This window comes from Stegastes partitus, unplaced genomic scaffold (assembly GCF_000690725.1).
Source record: "Stegastes partitus isolate 25-593 unplaced genomic scaffold, Stegastes_partitus-1.0.2 Scaffold522, whole genome shotgun sequence".
In the NCBI taxonomy this organism is placed as follows: domain Eukaryota; kingdom Metazoa; phylum Chordata; class Actinopteri; family Pomacentridae; genus Stegastes; species Stegastes partitus.
The window spans coordinates 6,581-25,639 of record NW_007578253.1 but is presented as its reverse complement, the minus strand read 5'-3'; the positions used below and the strand labels follow the sequence as shown (position 1 = coordinate 25,639).

The following is a 19,059-nucleotide window of genomic DNA, read 5'->3' as shown; positions in this document are numbered from 1 at the left end:
GATGTAAGAAAAGAAAAATATCAGAAGAAAATAGAACATTTAATGATGTCTGGGCAGATTCATTTGCATTTACCTCTGACGAGAGTTGCTTACCAGTATGCCCAATTTGTGGTGAGAAACTGGCTAACATTAAAGGTCAAATGTCGCAAGACATTTCCAAAATAAACACACAGCCTTTGCGGAAAAATATCCGGAGGGAGAAGAAGGAAAAAAAGCTGTTTCAGAACTGATGCGGAAGGCTGATCTGAGGAGAATTCTATTCAAGAAGTGGATGAAGTCTGCAAATTCACCTACATATGCCAGTTTTGTGGCCGCTCAGGAAACAGTCAGGCACGGGGAGCCGTTCACAGATGGAGAATATATGAAGGAGTCATTTATTAAGATTTCAGAACACCTCTTCGCGGACTTTCAAAATAAGTGTGAAATTGTGCAGAAAATCAGAGAGATGCTTCTCTCTCTGCGAAGACTGTCAAAGACAGAACCATAAAAATGGCAGAAAACATCACAAAACAGCAAATTGAAGACATCAGTTCAGCTGCAGCGTACTCAATCGCCTGTGATGAGTCCAAAGACAAAAGTGACATTGAACAAATTGTTCTGTTGATATGTGAACTCTGCTGGACCACAGGAAGACATGGTTGAGCTGATGCCACTAAAAGAAAGAAGAGAAGCAATAAAAACAGCCCACCTGGTGTCAGTGGCTACTGATGGGGCACCAAGTATGACTGGAGCGCACAGGGGCTCTGTGGCCTTACTGCAGAAGTCACTGAATAGAAAGCTGCTGACGTTTCACTGCATCCTGCACCAAGAGGAATTGTGCGCTCAAACTTCTCCTCCAGAATGCACAGAGGTCATGAATGTTGTCACTCAGATTGTCCATAACATAATGGCAAAAGGTTTAAATCACCGTCAGTTCCCTTCGTTACTGGATGAGGTGGAGAGCCCGTACTCTGATCGCTTGCTGCATAACAGAGTCTGATGGCTGTCCAGAGGAGAGGTGCTGAAACGCTTTCCTGCATGTCTGGGAGAACTGAAAACTTTCATGAGCAGCACAGGGCTCACCTTTCCCGAGCTGGAACAGCCAGAGTGACTGGAAAAGCTGCACTTCATGGTTGACATGACAGCAAATATGAACACGCTGAATACCACTCTTCAGGAGAGAGGAGGCACAGCGCTACACATGCTGGAGGAGGTGGTAGTGAAAGCTAAGACATCTACAGAAAGGCACACTGTCTCACTTCCCCTCTTTAAGGGAGTTCAAACAAGCTCACAAGGTGATAAATTCAGAGTATTTGTAGTCTGCAATCACCACAATGCAAGCCTAATATCTATTTTATGTGTGTGTACTAAAGCAGTCCCAGTCCACATTCGTAAGGTGTGTGTGGTGTGAATTAAGAGGCTCTGGCTCAGCGATCACTTTGAGCACATTAGTTGTCTAGTAAAAGATGACATCAACAGGGTGGGGCTAAGTGAAGACGTTTTTTCCTCCTAACTGCTGCATGCAGCTCACTTCAATTTCATCCCCGAATACCTGAAGAACCTGTCCTACAAATGGCCGACCTTCATAAGTCACCAAGATGAACTTTCCGGTCAGATCAATGTCATCTTGAACACTGGCCTGAGTACTGGCTGTCTGGAGATTGACCTTTGTGGGATTATGGCACTGGCAGATGTGTGGTCTGCTGCAGAAGCAGGAGATCTCCCTGTGCATGATTTTGCCAGGTTGAGTGGTGATGACCTGGTGCATCGCTAAAGTTCCCTTTACAGGGGGCACAGCCTCAGGGACCGCCTTATCAAATCTTCTGATTTCCTCCTCACTCACACAGAAGAACTTGACATGAGATTTTCTCTCTGTTAGGAGACGGTAAAAGTCTTGTGGGGTCTGGACATCTGCACCCCTTTGGACAGCAGAGTCAGCAGTGCGCTTGACTGCACCACCAACTCCATTGGGGGCACCTTTTCCATGGGACTTCTCAGAGAAGTTCCAAGTCACCTGCTGGAAGCCTGAGAGGAAGGGGAGGATGCTGAGCAAATAGAAATTCTTTTTATCACGGTACTGGGTGACTGGACCTCATCACATGCAATGTTGTGGGAGACAGACTGCAGTTCTCCATCACATCCCTTATCACTGGTTCCAAGTGGACCAACACAGCTCTCTCATCATACTGAAGGGATGCAGAGATGGTAGCATAGGACTGTGACCCACCTGCTGTATAAGCCACACATGTGTGGATTGTGGCTTGCTTCTGACTTCCTCCAAAATGAAAAGATTGCACCTCACCATTAAATTTGCTGGAGAAGTTCTCTGAAAAATCCACATGGACAATAACTTCATCTTCTCTCAGGCTTTCTTTTAAAGCTCTGCACATTTTAGCTTGTAGCAACCAGATGTAGTGGTGGTTAGCTAGGCTGTCAATGGAAAAGGCTGACCAGCTCAGCACATATTCCAACTTGTGCTTCTTTCGCAAAATTCAGGTAAGTCTTATGCTCATCTGAAACAGGTTTTCTTATCCACTGATGCCAAGTCACAGTCTCTTCCGCTTGGGGTGTTGTAACTTCTAGCAGCACTTCGCACAGACTCAATACATGCGGGACTTGTTGTCTGGACTGCACACAACTGAGGACAACAGCTGGTGGTTTTTAGAAGACCTTTCTGCTTCAGTCAAGAGTTTGACATTCTCATGATCCAAGCATGCACATGTGTTCCTGTCTGACACGTTTGGCTGTGTTACAAAGAAAGGACAATATCACACAAATTGTCTGTAATATCAACAGCTTAAAAACTACTTTTATTTGTGAAATCAAGTTCATTTAAGAGGTCTAAAACATGAAATAATGCCATCATGTTTAATTTTGAATGTCTTATCATTAAAATATAATTTTTAATAGCATTTTTAGACTGTATATTTGCACGGACAGGTGCACCACCTGACATTTCGGGGGTCTGACAAGCTAAAAAAGAAAAAAAAAGAATTATTTGAAAGTTTTGAAGATGTGTTCAAACTAAATAGGTTTCATAGAATAAAGTGATACATGTCATGAAATGATTAAATTATATTAGAAGGATATAGTCCACTTGGACACAAAAATATGGATGTCATGTCACTGACCCAACTTTAGAGAGTGGAGTAAAACTTAAACTGGAGCCTGTAAAAAGAGCTGCGTCAACAGAAAGCACAGATGGTGGGTGTGACAGAAATAATCGTGACAAATCGAAAAAATGATGGACAGATTAGTCGACTACTACAATAATCGGTAGTTGCAGCCCTAATGCTGATGACATTGTCTGTTTCATAGAATCTGCACTCAGCACAGAAATCCTAATTAAATGAAAACACAACTGAAAGTCAATTTAAGTTTTCTGTTTTTACTTATTCCATCCATTGGCATAATTTAACTGTTTTACGTTAACCTGCCACGAAGGTATGTCAACATATCACATATTTGCTGGATTCAGCTATTTCATTGAAAGAATTTGTTGCTTGTTTTTCTTTGTCAACAACCAAATGTCAGCATGCCCGTATTGTGCTATGTAGCTTGCTTTCGCTTCATCTAAGATTTAGCTGACTCAATGTTAATTGACAGATATATCTTTAACGTTTGATGGCGTCATTTTAACATGTAAACTAATAAACGTCACGTGGAAAAACGCTCAGTCATGTTTGGTCACTGCGAGGTTGAGGAAAGCGCTGTCTTCTGTCTCAGCCAATCAGGAGGATTTGTGCTACGAGGACCCTTTGTTGGCCTTTCTGTTGCCTAAACGTAATAACGTAATTTTAAAGTTAAACAAATATGTTTACGTGTATTGAGTTTGTAATATAGTTCGTTTGGCAGTACAGCTGAATATGCGTATCTAAATAAATATTATAAATACTAAATCGCCGTTCTTCTTGCAAAATTTCTATCAGGCATGTAAAAGGGAAGTCTAACGGACCTTTACATCGTCCTCCCGTTGACATTTCATGGCTTGTGCTTACCCAATAATACTTGAAACTGTTCTATAATGGAGTTCAGGAGGAGACGTTAGGTTTACTTAACAAAAAACTGCTGTATTTTTGACTGAACCACAGGGCAGGCGCCACAGAGAGGATGTCTCAGGCACTGAGGCTTCTCTCGGCGGCCGCTCTGCCTTTCTGCCGGACTGGAGGAGCCAGGTCTCGCTTCTCGGCGATATCAACAGCACAGCTCTTTACTGGATACCCGATCTCCGCTGCCCGGGTAGGTGAAGGTAGAGGTTCTGCCTTGTGCTACAAACGTGTTAGTCCACCAGAAACTAAACCACCTAAGTTTCCTTTACGTGTATGTTAGAGGTTTTGAGCCAAAACATAGATAAGCACGTCAAGCCTACCTGCTTGCCAAAACCCATTGCAAAATGATTTTGTCCAGAGTTAGTTTGCTAAACAACAAAGTCATGGACCATATAAGAGTAAGATTTAGGGTCTTATTTGCCTGCCTATAATCTATTTTTTATTTCGGCATAAGTCTAATTAAGCTACTAGGTTAGTATGTAAGTTATTAGTGTGTTTTTCTGTGTGGTCATGCTGCTCCACACAAACTAAGAAGACTTTGGGGAGTGTAGGTGATATTTCAGTTTATGTGGACATGTTTGTCTTGTAACCACCGTGAATTCTATATGACAAGTCACTACTATTACTAAATAATTACAAAACATGTGGACGAGCTTGTCAGCTAAAGTGAAATCTGTCATTCTGAAACTGTGTGTATCTGAGAGAACAGTCTGATGTAACGCTAGCGGTAGCCATTGTTAGAAGAGACTTTTAGGTAAAGCCCTCATACCAGTATCTTACTGAAACTAGGATATCAAAGCAGTGTTTTCCTTCAGCAGTGCTGACTGAAAATTAAGCTAAACACACATCTAAAATATACAGACATCTAGCTTTAAGATAAGGTGTTTTGATGACAATTCAGGTGAATAAGGACCTTAGACCAACTACACTGACTCTGACAGCTGAAGCCTCATATTAACATAAAAATCAATAACTGCAGAGTACCTTGACCTTGGAGGTTTAGCCTGTACCATTTGATTACTGAACGTCTGACTAATTCGCTAGGTACACTACACGAGGCAATGTTACAAGGATACATACAGTACTTAGTTAACATGTGATCTTACACCAATGTGGTCTGTCATGATATTGCAGCAACCTCTACTCTGATACAAAGATTATTTTCACCATATATTGGAAGCCTTCAACAAACACTCTCTTTTCATAGATGATAGTTGAGGTCAGGCAGCAGGCTTTGTACACAGGGACATTACACAAACTGTTGACACAACAATGGAAAAGCACTGTTGTCTAAGACTCTGCCTACTGTGGCATTTGGATTTTCTAAAAAATCCAAATTTTCTAAAAACAATAAAGCAAAAGTATGCAAAAAATACAAAGTTAGTTAATGTAGCCATACAGTAAATCACTATTGAGATCCTTATGGGCTAATTTTGACCTTGTTACCCACATTTAAAAATTTCCACTGCTGAGTCTGTTATGATTCTGAATTCACTGGTCAGGTGTGCTAATTATATGTGACCTCCAGCATGTGGCTGTTTACCTGTTAGAGGTCATAGTGGAAAAAAAAAAACAAAAAAAAAAAACAAAAACAGCTTTGCATAATAGTCATGTGTTGTTTTTCAGCAGAGTCTCAGGTTGCTTTTGGTTGAGGGTATTCACTGCATTTAATAGTTAGCGCTGAATGAGATGGGAAAATGTCTATTGGCAAGTTATGATTTTATTTAGCAGATGTTGTAAATTGATTGGTGATTAGTTTTGAAGTTAAAGTTCAGTTTAACATTCAGCATGTCATCGAGTTAAATGGGCTTTTTGCTTCTCGATTATATTCAATTTGATAAGGAATTGCTGCAGCGTGGATTCTCTCCGGGTTCTCCAGCTTCCTCCCACAAGGTCCAAAAACATGTTGAGGTTAATTGGTGATTCTAAATTGTCCGTAGGTGTGAATGTGAGTGTGCTTGGTTGTCTGTCTCTAAGTGTAGCCCTGTGATAGACTGGTGACCTGTCCAGGGTGTCCCCTGTCTTCACCCTAAGTCAGCTGGGATAGGCACCAGCCCCCCCGCGACCCTAGTGAGGATTAAGCGGTGTATAGATAATGGATGGAAGGATGGAAGGAATTGCTGTATGTGATAAGGCATTACCACATGAGATACCAGCAAAAACATGACTGTCGCATAAGTGGGGTGGCAAGAATTTGTAAAACTAGTTTAAAGTCTGAATCACACGTGCTGCATAGTGACGAGGTGTGGCTTTCAAAAAAAATGACACTGACTTGGTAGTTGCATTGTTTTAAATTTGAAATTGATTAATTGTTTAGCCTTAACATTGGCAATGTGGTCTTTTTCCAGAACATCAGCCGAACTCCTGCTAACTTCCTGTCCTGTCGCAGATTTCTGTTATCTCAGCGGCATCTCTACTCCACTGAGCCCAAAGGTAAGTGCTTCTGTGTCTAAAGTAGGCTTTGGCGCTATCTATTGTTTCATACCTTAATACCGTCTTACCATTTTACAATGAGCAATCACTTTCTTACATGGAGGACACTGTAGCAGCCTACAGCCCGTGAAATAATTCACCTAAATAACTCTTGTTAGGATTAAGTGCTTCCGTACCTCTGACATATGTAGACATAAGAAAAATCTATTACATTTATCCCCCTCATATTGTGGCAAGTTTTTCCACTGGATATAATGCCAGCAGTTTTCAAAGTATCGAGACAAAGCTACTGTGTTCCTCACTGTGCTGAATTTATTATAAATCCCATACACAGAGGAATCTACAGGTCACCCTAGACAAGCTTAGAGTGATATGTGTAAACACAATACAACTTCATCCATTGTGGCTGGTTTACCTATGTCACTGGATCTGAACCCCAAATATTCCCAAACGGGTCATGTAACCCCACTGGCAACACCAGTATTTTTCTCAACTCAGCTACCTGCCTGTTGTATCAGTTGTTGTCATGACTGACCTCTGGTGTTGTGCACTACAATATATCATGTTAACAGATTGTATCTGTGTCAGTCTGTTAAGAAAAAAAAAATACAAAAGAAAAGCTTTAACAGTATAAAGTTCATATCACGGGAATTTCTAGACTGGGTGGTGTATCCTAATACTGTGGTCGATACAGCCTATATTTAGTGTAAAGCAAAATGTTTGGATTCTGTGCACATTCACCCTCAGTTGGATACAGAACCACAGAAAAAGGTGAGGTTGTCTGTTCACCAAAAACGACAGGCTCCCAAGATTTTACTGGTCATCCTCATGAGAAGATACCTTAAACCCCTTTTTTGTTGTTAAATCTGAAATGACAAACAACAGTGTGATGTTCCCAGATATGAAATGGATAATTCTAATGTGAATTGATTTGAATCTCTTTGATGCAAAGCCCAATAATTTTTTTTTGTCTAAATTCACAATCGTCACATGTATTTTTCAAGACACATTGAACATCTTGATTATGTTAAAAGAGAACAGCAGAAACAAGTGGAGGTACAAAAACTGTCAAATAAACCACTACCATGACACCTTAGTATGGTAAACAACCCAGTCCAGAGAGATGTTGTAGACAGAGAGACATTATGAAAAGGTTTTTGGTTTGTCTGGAGGCCTTTAGGCTCTGTTCATTTTTAAGTTATTTTGGCTGGAACTTCAGGTCTTGATGTTAGGTCTTCCAGGATTAACAGTATGAAACAGCAGAATTGCTGCAGATGGAAAAAAAACTGGTATGAAGGCCAAATAGGAATTGCTGCTTGGTCTGACAGTGTTAAAAACCAATCCTTTGATTTTCAGATGAAAAAGGAGGATCAGCAAATGGAGGAGAATCAGCGAAAGGAGGAGGATCAGCAAATGGAGGAGGATCAGCGAATGGAGGAGGAGGAAAACCAGGCGGAGGAAAGAAAGGAGGAGGAGGAGGAAAAGACTGGTGGAGTCGAATGCAAAAGGTAAATCATGAAATCTCTTACACTGAGCTCATAAATCACAGCTACAGTATAACTGGAAGCTCCTGTAAGTGTAACATTTGGAACCACTGGATATGACACCAGCATCTCAGACCAGACCAAAATAAAGTATTATGTTCTGTATGTGCTACATTGTGCCACATACTAGATATGAATGTATTTGGTGTAAAACAATTTCCAGTTTTGTCTGCAACCTAAAGTTACTCATTTCACTGTCGTTGAGAAGGAAATAAACCAGATGATATTACCATTTAAGAAGATGATCAGATCTTTCACCTATGTGTCATCACCTTAATGATGACTGACATGTGTGATTGATAGCCTGTTGGTAGCATTAGCATCCATCTGTGCCTGTGTTGATTTTCAGGGTGATTTTCCTTGGGATGAGAACGACTTCCGCTTCATGGTGATCACTGTGGCTGGGGTGACTTCAGCTCTGCTTTACTTCTACTTCAGAGACACCGGCAAAGAGATCAGCTGGAAGGATTTTGTCAATCGCTTCCTGGGCAGAGGCGTGGTGAGGAGCACTCTGAAGTGTTCGGACTGATACATTCATGATGTAACATCAATGTATGCCAGGACATTGTGTAAAAGTTTTTTGTCAGCGGGGTTAATTTTGAACATCTCTAAATCTAAAAAAAAAGGTATAATGACTGCTGTGTTGAACTGTATAAGATTCACTGCTGCTGAAGGCCTGAACACTGACAGTTTGAAACTCCTCATTGTTGACTATCCTTGATACATTTGTTAAGTTAACAACTTAATTCTTCGTCCAGGTTGATCGGCTGGAAGTTATCAACAAACAGTACGTCAGGGTCATCCTGATGCCAGGAGCTGATGCTGAATTGGTGAGTGGGATGTTTCTCAGAGCTCAAACTTTTCGCTCATCTGTATATTTATGGGGGCTGCAGGGTGGTGCAGTTGGTAGCACTGTTGCCTCGCAGCAAAGAAGGTCGCCGGTTCGCGTCCCTGCGTGAAGTTTACATGTTCTCCCCGTGCAGCGTGGGTTCTCTCCGGGTTCTCCAGCTTCCTCCCACACAGTCCAAAAACATGTTGAGGTTAATTGGTGATTCTAAATTGTCCGTAGGTGTGAATGTGAGTGTGCTTGGTTGTCTGTCTCTAAGTGTAGCCCTGTGATAGACTGGTGACCTGTCCAGGGTGTCCCCTGCCTTCACCCTAAGTCAGCTGGGATAGACTCCAGCCCCCCTGCGACCCTAGTGAGGTGTATAGATGATGGATGGATGTATATTTATGTGAGTGTTTGCTGCATTTTGCCACACCCAGTTACTGAAACCTGTAAAATAAGACCAGTAGCCAGTGTTTCTTCTAGGGGTTTTTTCAGCAGCGGGGGCAGACTCTCCAGGGAGCCGAAAATGGCTTTTTAGGCTGAATGTAAAAATTAAATAAATAAATAAAACAATACAATTAAATTTAAAAAAATAAAATAAAAACAACAAATGATAATTTCTTAATTGGGCAGTAGAATCAATAGCAAAGTTTGCACCCAGGCTCATCAGCTCATCATCAAGCTCTGCAGAAGCCTGATAACCATCCTGATCATTTGAATCAGGTGTGTTGGAAGAGGGGAAGCATCTAAAACATGCAGGATTGTGGCCCTCATCTCATCTTGCGATTCTCAGGATGTTATTTTTTTTCTTGATTCATCTGGCAGCTCTTCTTCAACTCATCAACTAATCATTTGGCCTCAAAAACAGTACAGCGGTGTAAAACTTGTCCGTTTAATGTAGCCAAGATTAATGTTGTACAGACGTGTCCTTACAGCCATCCAAAATCCAGAAATAGATTCTGTGTATTTGTTTGACTGCATAATAAACAAGGTAAACAATCACTTATTTTGCGCTTTTGCTTGAAAAAAATGTCTAAATACAGATTTCTGTTGAAAGCTGTGTTGTAGTTTGCTCATTTATTGCTTGTTTGCTGCATTTATTCAACTGAAGGAAATGTGATGTTCTGTGACCCTCAGAGTTACGTCTGGTTCAACATTGGCAGCGTCGACACGTTCGAGAGAAACCTCGAGGCGGCACATATGGAGCTCGGTCTGGAGCCGTCGAACCGACCCGCTGTGGTCTACACCTCTGAGAGCGACGGGTAAGTTTAAAACACAAACGCAGGATGTGTTATGCGAGCCAGTCGCTTTCATCATATCTCCAGTGAAACACGCAGTTGCTTGAGCTTTTATGAAAATGGTGATAACCTTTGATGTCCTTTTGCACCTTCCCAGCACTTTTCTGATGAGCATGATCCCCACGCTGCTGGTGATAAGCTTCCTGCTTTTCACGCTGAGGCGAGGACCATTGGGAGGAGGCGCCGGCGGTGGAAGGAGCCCTTTTAGCATAGGCGAGTCGACAGCCAAGATGAAGAAGGACAGCACTGAGGTGAAGTTTAAGGATGTGGCCGGCTGTGAGGAGGCCAAGCTGGAGATCCTGGAGTTTGTTAACTTCCTGAAGAACCCACAGCAGTACCAAGACCTCGGAGCCAAGATCCCCAAGGTTAGCACGCATGTAGGCACGCACAGGGCTCCAGGGCACTACAGCAGGACCGTGACAGAAACAGGGTTTTTAAAAAATCTCCACGTTGAGGTTGCTATAGAAGAGTTCTAAAGGAACATTCTATGAAACACAAAGTGACCTAAGAGGGGTGCAAAGACAGATTGCAAGAAGATATAAAAAAAAGTTTCATTAGGTTCTGTTTTAATCAGATGTCAGTTTGTTTTCTGCTGTAACTTGACCGCTAATTTTTTGTTTCCATTAGCCATTTTTTTGTAGATAGTAATCTTGATGCAACTAAATTTTGATAATGAAATAATTTTTTGATATTTAGGATTTTTCTTTTTTCTTTTTTGCCTTTAATATTTTTAGCAGTGGAGAGAGAAAAAAAAAAGGGGGGAGAAGAATGGCGAGAGACCTGCAGCAAACAGCCGTGAGTGGGATTCAAACTCACGACCGCTGCGTTGGGGAACTATAGCTTATGGGAACTTATGGGACACCATCTCATCCAGCTGAGCTACCGGGGTGCCCTGATATTTAGAAATTTTTAAGTCACTGACTGCACATTGCAGAAAATATGCATCTTATGTTAAATTACTTGATATATTGCTGTTTTTGTTTAACTTTCAAATTTGGGATTGAAATGCACCTCAGACATCCACGATCAGCCGTTCAGTGCTGTTCATTATTAATGACGTTGTTAAATCAGGCAGTCGGTCTTTCAGATTTATTTCATGTGTTGAATTTAGCATTGGTCTCGTTCCTGTTCTGTGTTACCAAACAACACTACAACAGATGTAAAGGTTTAAAAAAATGTAGACAGCAAGTGCAGTCTTGAAAAATATACTCACATCTTTATAGTATAGTATTTCCTACCACAGCCTAGAAAATAAAAATATGTACAAATAAGTTATTCAGCATCAAAATCAATGTAATGCACCAAAAGCAAAAAGACCTCACTATACAGAACAGCCCTTCTAAATAGTGAGGTCTTTTACACATTATTATCTTTTAATCTTTAACATATTATATTTGCTACAGCCTTAATGTTGCAGGTGGTGAAGGTAGATCATTTTAGACTACTTAATGTCCTGCTTGGTCACTTAATCTATAATTGTATATCCCAATTTATTTGTTGATGTTATTGTTGCATTCTTAAAGGGAATTTTCAAAGTAACTAAAGCATTGAAAAAAAAATGCAATGGAATAAAAAGATCAATATGAGCCCAAGAAATGTAGGGGGATAGAAATATACTTACTCACGTAAAGTACCTTTTAGTTAATTACATGTGCCAAGTATAAGGTTTAAGTTACTTTCCACCACTGCATATTGGTGAGCTATGGAGTTTTTGTAGCAGTTCTCTGGAAGTGGAACTTTCATTTCTCTTGTAGGAAACCTAAAAAAAATAATAATAATAATAATTGTCTTTAAATTTTCAAAATTGTGTCATGCAAATGTTGAGCACATTTCCAGATGAAGAATTCAGTGCATACATCTTCCTATAATATTCAATCAAGAGTCCAAATACAAAGAATTACTCTTAAAGAATATATGCAGGAAGAAGATTGATTTGGATCAGTGTTGGCTAAATATTTAATAAAGATGTTTTTTTGTGTTTTTTTGGACATTCTTGCTCTTTATTAGGCAGTCAACTGAAGAGAAGACAGGAAACATGGAACGAAACATTTTCAGCAACTAAATTAGTCACTGAAAAAAAGTGCAAACTCCTCTGAACAGTTCACTGTCCACATGAGTTAATACTTGAATAATTATTATACCAGGGTGCTGTGCTGTCCGGACCTCCTGGGACAGGAAAGACTCTGCTGGCCAAAGCCACAGCTGGAGAGGCCAACGTCCCCTTCATCACTGTCAATGGCTCCGAGTTCCTGGAGATGTTTGTGGGCGTTGGTCCAGCTCGGGTGAGCAAAGGAAACCCAATTAAACACATATTGGACTGTTGTAGTTGTTCTAATTAGAAAGGGAATGCTTGACTGAGCTCTGTCCTCTGAAGGTGAGGGACATGTTCGCCATGGCGAGGAAGAATTCCCCCTGCATCCTCTTCATTGATGAGATCGATGCTGTGGGGAGGAAGAGAGGGGGAGGAAACTTTGGGGGTCAGAGTGAACAGGAGAACACCCTGAACCAGCTGCTGGTGGAGATGGACGGTAAGGTGGACAGGAACCAGAGTCTGATTCTTGACCAATGTGATGTCTTCAGAGTTAACTGTCTGTTGCTATTTTCTGAAGGTTTTAACACTTCGACTAATGTGGTGGTCCTGGCTGGAACAAACAGACCTGATATCCTGGATCCTGCCCTGATGAGACCAGGACGATTTGACAGACAGATTTACATAGGTAAGGAGAGAGTTGAAGTGAAGTTGAAGTAAAGGGCACGGGGAGGACTGTGGAAGTTTGGTTAAAATTAGTTTGATGGACACCTGATTAGTTTTTGCCTTGTTACATGTATACAAAAATCGTCGGAGGGGGGCGGAGCCATAGGAGCAGCGATTGGTCAGACGGATTGAGAGGCAGGCCCTCTCTGCCCGCCCACATTTACCGCCTTCCGCTCGCTTCATCTGCATCGTCGCTGCCGACTGTCAATCAAGCCAGCCACGCCCCTTGCCCCGCAAAATTTTGAAGATTTTTTCAAAATTCAGTATTGATTTATTTTCAGATTGGCCACCTGATCTCTGGATTTGACTATGAAAACTAATAAGAAAAAAAATCCTGAGCTGGAGGAATGCAGTATTTCGTGATCTGTGATCACTTCTTTTCCAATTCATGTCTATGGGAGCCAGGGCTTTTTGGAGCCAGGACTAGCGGACGTAGTGATATTGCAGGTTTTTGAGACTTCCGGGTTGGCTTCATTTTTCAGCGCCAGTTGCTACGTCCATCTTTTATACAGTCTATGGTAGTAACCAGGTTTCTTAATACCGTCAGAGCACGAGAGCAAGCTGACTACATGTACTCTGAAGGTCTAGCAAATGTTTTTGTTACACCAATAAGTGTCAGGAAAACATCTTCCTCACTGCCTTTACTGGTGCATAACTGTGTTTCCTGGTGCATTACTGCTACCCATTTGAGGAACTATTATCGAAAATATGTATTGTTTCACCGTCATGGGCTGGAATGTGTGTTCATATGTTAAAGCTGATGGATGAAACGTATAGTAATGTGTTTTACATTGTAGGATTTAAAGGGATAAGAGTTTCTTTTCTGGCATATAAACCTTTGCTGTGGCTCCTCAGGTCCTCCAGACATCAAGGGCAGGGCATCCATCTTTAAAGTCCACCTGCGACCTATCAAAGTGGACCCCAATATTGACAAAGACACTCTTGCCAGGAAAATGGCTGCAGCCACACCAGGATTCACTGGTTTGTAACAACTGCATTATATAACCTGATTTAACTTACCAAGAAAATCCAAGTTTAACTCTGTTATTTACTATTTAGTACATTTGGTAGAATCTTTATTTGTTGCTATGATCATCTTGACAAAATCAATCTTTTAAAGGTGTTTCAGAAAATACTGCACTGAAAGAGAAAATATATAAAGTGCACTTTTCAGCATAAAGTAACGTGTTTAGTGTTTCAGCAGACGAGTCAGAATTTTGAGATGTTGCTTGATGGCTGTTATTCTCTCTGCGAATAAATGCATCAGGAGCTGACATTGCTAATGTCTGCAACGAGGCTGCTCTGATCGCTGCTAGGCACTTGCACCCATCTGTCAACGGAAAACACTTTGAACAGGCCATTGATCGGGTCATCGGAGGTCAGTCAGCCTAATCACTCTCTTGCTGTTGCTTATTTGACCTGTTTTTATGTTAACTGTGTTCTATGATTGATTTTGCTTTTATTCTGTTCCTTATATTAGTGCCTTTTATTTTTTTTATAATAACAGAAAAGAGACAGTAGCAGTAAAGTGCTACCATCTGAAAGTATCTTTCTGATATCAGTTCATGAAGTCAGAGTTCTGATTTGTCTTTTTGCTTTCAGGTCTGGAGAAGAAGACTCAAGTCCTGCAGCCTACAGAGAAGAAGACTGTAGCGTATCATGAGGCTGGTCACGCCATCGTCGGCTGGTTCCTGCAGCACGCTGACCCCCTGCTCAAGGTAAACTCTTTATATCCTGAATGTTCAGAATGACACGGACACTGCTAACGTCTGCAACGCATGTCAAAATGAACCACAATGACTGAATTTTCGGCTATTTGGATATTCGGGTCCAGCCCTAATAGTGTGAACATTTGCTGACTTAAACTTCTGAAGTGTGAGATTTGAATGCTTTTCTTCACTTGACATGATAATACACAATATACTTGTGAAGCTTTGGGATACTGGGCAGCCAAAACAACAAATGGGCATTTCTTGCTACGTTCTGACATTTTAAGAATAAAACAGGTACTGGATTAACAAAAATGAAACAATAACTGATCATGAAAATAATCTTCAGTTGTAGTACTGAACCAAAATGCATTTAATCAATGTCACATCAGAAACTGAAGCAAAATGTTGATCACAGATTAAAAATTGGTATAATGAAATAGTGGAGGAAAAAAGAAATGGGTCCACTGTAGAAAGAGCAGAAAATAATGAATACATGTTTAAATATGTTATTAAAATGTAGAAATAAATCCTTTCTGCCCCTGTAAGGAGTAAAAGTATAAATGGAATATATATATGGAAAAACTATGATAACAGTATCAACTTTAGCAATGTTAAATGACATCCAGTTTTCAGTGAGGGCTGTGAAGTGATGTGAATAAGCTGATGTTGTGGTACAAAGTATTTCCTGCACTGAGATTTTCTTAGTGACCCCTCAAAGTGGTTTCAGCCAGCACCACATAATAAGAACTGGGAATAAGAATAAAAGTTTTTTTTAACCAGTGTTGTTAACTTGAGTCTCATTTAGTCAAACATAGACAGTTTTGTTTATCAAATTGTCCGAAATATGAGGATGATGCTCAGATTTCTGTCAAATAAGACTCCCAAAGACTCACTGTCTTTACTGTACACAAGCTTATTGGTGTGCATCGTCATTCTGAGGTAAAAAGCACAATTTTAACAAATAATCCATCGCTCACTTTACAATATTAACATGGAACATCTTAAACCGCAGTAATTAAATTGAATTTAAACTGCTCTTGATATAATAATAAAAGGTTAAAATCTTCTCCCATCACTGCGACTGCATTACTACTATTATCATTACTATTACTGATGATGCTGCCCTGCAATGTGTAGAAACAAAATGTTTGTCAACCTCATTCTGTTTGTGTCCAGGTGTCTATCATTCCACGGGGCAAAGGTCTGGGCTATGCTCAGTACCTGCCCAGAGAGCAGTACCTGTACAGCAAAGAGCAGCTGTTTGACAGGATGTGTATGATGCTCGGAGGCCGAGTGGCAGAGCAGGTCTTCTTCGACCGCATCACCACCGGAGCTCAGGACGACCTGAAGAAAGTTACACAATCCGCCTACGCTCAGGTACGCACACACCTGCTGGATCCACCAGTTCTGTCAAATTTATTAAAAAAAAGAGCCATATTTGTTCTGTGAGACCTCACTCTGCATCCTGACTCCCAGGTGGTGCAGTTTGGGATGAGCGAGAAGGTGGGGCAGGTGTCGTTTGACCTTCCACGGCAGGGTGAGTTGGTCATGGAGAAGCCGTACAGCGAGGCCACGGCAGAGCTCATAGACCAGGAAGTCAGGGAGCTGGTAGACCGAGCGTACGAGCACACCCTGCAGCTCGTCAAGGACAAAAAGGACCTAGTGGAGATGGTAAGACTCTGTAATATATCATGTGGTATCGACTGCTTATGTGTTCAGGACTCTCTACATACACTGTATAAAAAGACATAAAACCTTCTTTTTTTTTTCTCACTGTTTGACTGCACTGCCTCCGCTATCATTGGGCAGTCAGCTAAACTCATTCCAAAGATAAAGACTCTGAAGACACGACTCTTAGTCCACAGGTTTACTGATGCAAGGAAAGGTGAAACTGTAACAAACAGCACAAAGCATTCATTTGTTCATTAATGTACAGGCGTTACAACAAAACACAAGTGCACTTTAGCTTTTAATACAACTCAAAATTATACTTCCACAATATTTAAATGAATTACTTTCCTTTATAGCTTGAAGCTGAAGCTTCCAATGTATGAAACAGCATTTTTAACAACTCTTATAACTGTAACGAACTACTTATTCTCTCAAATTATTTGTCATTGCCCTTTAATTAACCCAATTAGCAACTGCTAGCATTTACCACAGGAGATCACTTTTTCGGCATTAAAAGTTGGCAAACTTAACATTTAGCTCAAAGAAATTAAAGAAATATGTTTCTGATAGTTACTCTCCAAAGTATTGGTAGCTCTTGGTGGACAGAGAACACTACCAGCCATTCTGCTACTAAGTTGGGATGTTAAGACAGCCATTTGCACTGCAAGCTTACCTTGTAATATAGACCATTTAATCATATTATATTTTGTATTTTGTCAGACCCCTAGTTTGGAACCACTGTCCTCAATCGGGATACATTTCATTCCAATAAATTATATTACATCATCTGCTAATAAATCAAGTGTTTAATATTTTAAAAAACATCAGTGAATCTTGCATCTGGTCATAGTAATAGGTAAACTGTGTTCCTACTGCAGTCAGATCTGGAGGTGGAAGTCTTGCCTGTCTTGTTAGGCATGTGCTGTTATTTTTTCATGTACAAAGTTTGCCTTGTGTCTAAAAACCCTGACTGTAAAAACACCTGGCCAGTGGTAGCAGCAGTAGGGAGGTCTACAGAAGTCGTCTTTGTCGACATGTTGGACATTCAGGATTCATGCAGGTAGAAGTATTTATTATCGGTGATGTTGAACTATGATGTCATCCTCAGGTGGGGACCCGTCTGCTAGAAAAGGAGGTGCTGGACAAAGCGGACATGTTGGAGCTGCTGGGCCCACGGCCTTTTGAGGAGAAGTCAACATACGAGGAGTTTGTGGAGGGGACTGGCAGCTTCGAAGAGGACACCAGCCTGCCAGCTGGCCTTAAAGACTGGAACCAGGAGCGGGAAGGGGAGGCCGAAGGGACTAGCTCCACTCAGGAAAAACAGCAGGCCGTGTAAAGCTCAAGTTTAAGAAAAGCAAAATGCATCCCAGCTGTATAAACCCTCTCTCTGCTAGCTCGGTTTTACAGAGTTTTTTGAGGGGGGTGGAAAAAAAAAAAAAAAACATTCAGCAGTTTAGTACTTTCCTGTCATCAATTTCTAGGAACATTTAGAAGCAGGACTTATTCATTCAAGGACACAACTGAAGTCATTTCTTACCAAAATCACTCAGTGGGTGCTCTTTTCAGAAATCTTCCTTCTGAGAACCTTCAGGCTCTGTACACAGTCTGCTTGAAGTGATCCAGAGAGGCATTACTGAGGCTGCAATCTGTTTTTTTTTTTTTTTTTTAAAGCAGTTTCCTCCAGAATGCCTTAAGACTCATCCAACAGGAGACCAACACACAGTAGATTTCAATATTTTTGAGTGGAGTGTGCATGATGCACATTGAAACTGTCTGAACATACGGACTTTATTTATTTTTTAAAAAGGGAGATGTGCTCTCAGACTGATGTGTGCCTACCTGATAACAAGGACGAAAATGTAAAGATTTTTTCTGCTGCCAGACTAAAAACATTTTTACAGGTTTAAATATTTTGAGAAGTTGCTTTTGTTTCCCTGATCACTAAGCTACTGCAGCAGTTACTGTTCACACTGATACGTCTCACTCTGCTTCAGTGTTGATGTCAGTCGACAACTCAGCGAATGTCAGTTTGAACTTTGCGGACTTTTGGATTTATTTTATACAAACACTTTAATGTTGTCAGACAGTGATAATGTGACTGGACAGGAAGCTGCTGCATCACTGGCCCAGAATAACAGGAGCTTTTAACTTGTAGTTTGTAGATGTGCTGATTAGTAGTACTAAAAAAAACAAAAGAGCCAATAACAACTGTCAGCTTCAACTTTTAGGCCAACTGAATGTAGATCAGCTTCAACACAAACTGGCCCCTTTCTACAACAGAGCACAAGGCTTGTCTTATTTTACGTTTTTTTTTTTTCTTCCCCAGTTAGAAGCTAACCGTCTGACTGGCAACACTTTCTAAGTGTTTTTGCTCCTTTCACAGTTTTGCTGACTGTGGGCTCATTGTTCACTGCAATATAAAGTCCTGCACCTCTGTGGAAGCAGAGCAGCCATGGCTAGAAAATAAAAAGAAGTTACATTTCTTTCATTATGGGGCGCCATTATAGCTCACCTGGTTGAGCTGTAGGACTGTAGTCCCCAATGTGGAGGTCATGAGTTTGAAACCCGCTCATGGCCCTTTCCCACACGTCCTCCCCACTTTCCTGTCTCTCTCTCTCACTGCGCTATCAAATAAAGGCACAAAGGCCAAAAAAGTAACTTAAAATTTCTTTCATTATTGCAAAACGTTTCAAACCTAGGATCAACATGTACAACTGTTTTCTAATTACTAATATGTTTTTAAATTGCTTCCATACACGTCTCCTATCTGCTCTGTGTGGACACAGGCT

General features: G+C 40.9%; 1 protein-coding gene across 1 annotated transcript; it reads left to right on the top strand.

Annotated features, from left to right (window-relative positions):
* The first annotated feature begins 3,973 nt into the window (after nucleotides 1–3,973).
* LOC103361665 (AFG3-like protein 1) lies at nucleotides 3,974–18,178 on the top strand. The gene is made up of 16 exons (XM_008287806.1): nucleotides 3,974–4,218; nucleotides 6,377–6,461; nucleotides 7,818–7,969; nucleotides 8,355–8,504; nucleotides 8,764–8,835; nucleotides 9,972–10,096; nucleotides 10,230–10,497; nucleotides 12,277–12,414; nucleotides 12,507–12,660; nucleotides 12,742–12,849; nucleotides 13,743–13,868; nucleotides 14,155–14,265; nucleotides 14,490–14,605; nucleotides 15,776–15,976; nucleotides 16,076–16,270; nucleotides 17,379–18,178. The coding sequence occupies exons 1-16, from the start codon at nucleotides 4,090–4,092 to the stop codon at nucleotides 17,604–17,606; spliced, it is 2,358 nt and encodes a 785-aa protein (XP_008286028.1). The 5' UTR covers nucleotides 3,974–4,089; the 3' UTR covers nucleotides 17,607–18,178.
* The last annotated feature ends 881 nt before the right edge of the window (nucleotides 18,179–19,059 follow it).

Excerpts from the sequence above, each read along its gene's own strand:
- LOC103361665 (XM_008287806.1), top strand. The coding sequence starts at position 4,090 with ATGTCTCAGGCACTGAGGCTTCTCTCGGCGGCCGCTCTGCCTTTCTGC. Across the intron at positions 8,836-9,971 it reads CAGGAGCTGATGCTGAATTG|AGTTACGTCTGGTTCAACAT; the intron begins GTGAGTGGGATG and ends TGTGACCCTCAG. Across the intron at positions 14,606-15,775 it reads ACGCTGACCCCCTGCTCAAG|GTGTCTATCATTCCACGGGG; the intron begins GTAAACTCTTTA and ends GTTTGTGTCCAG.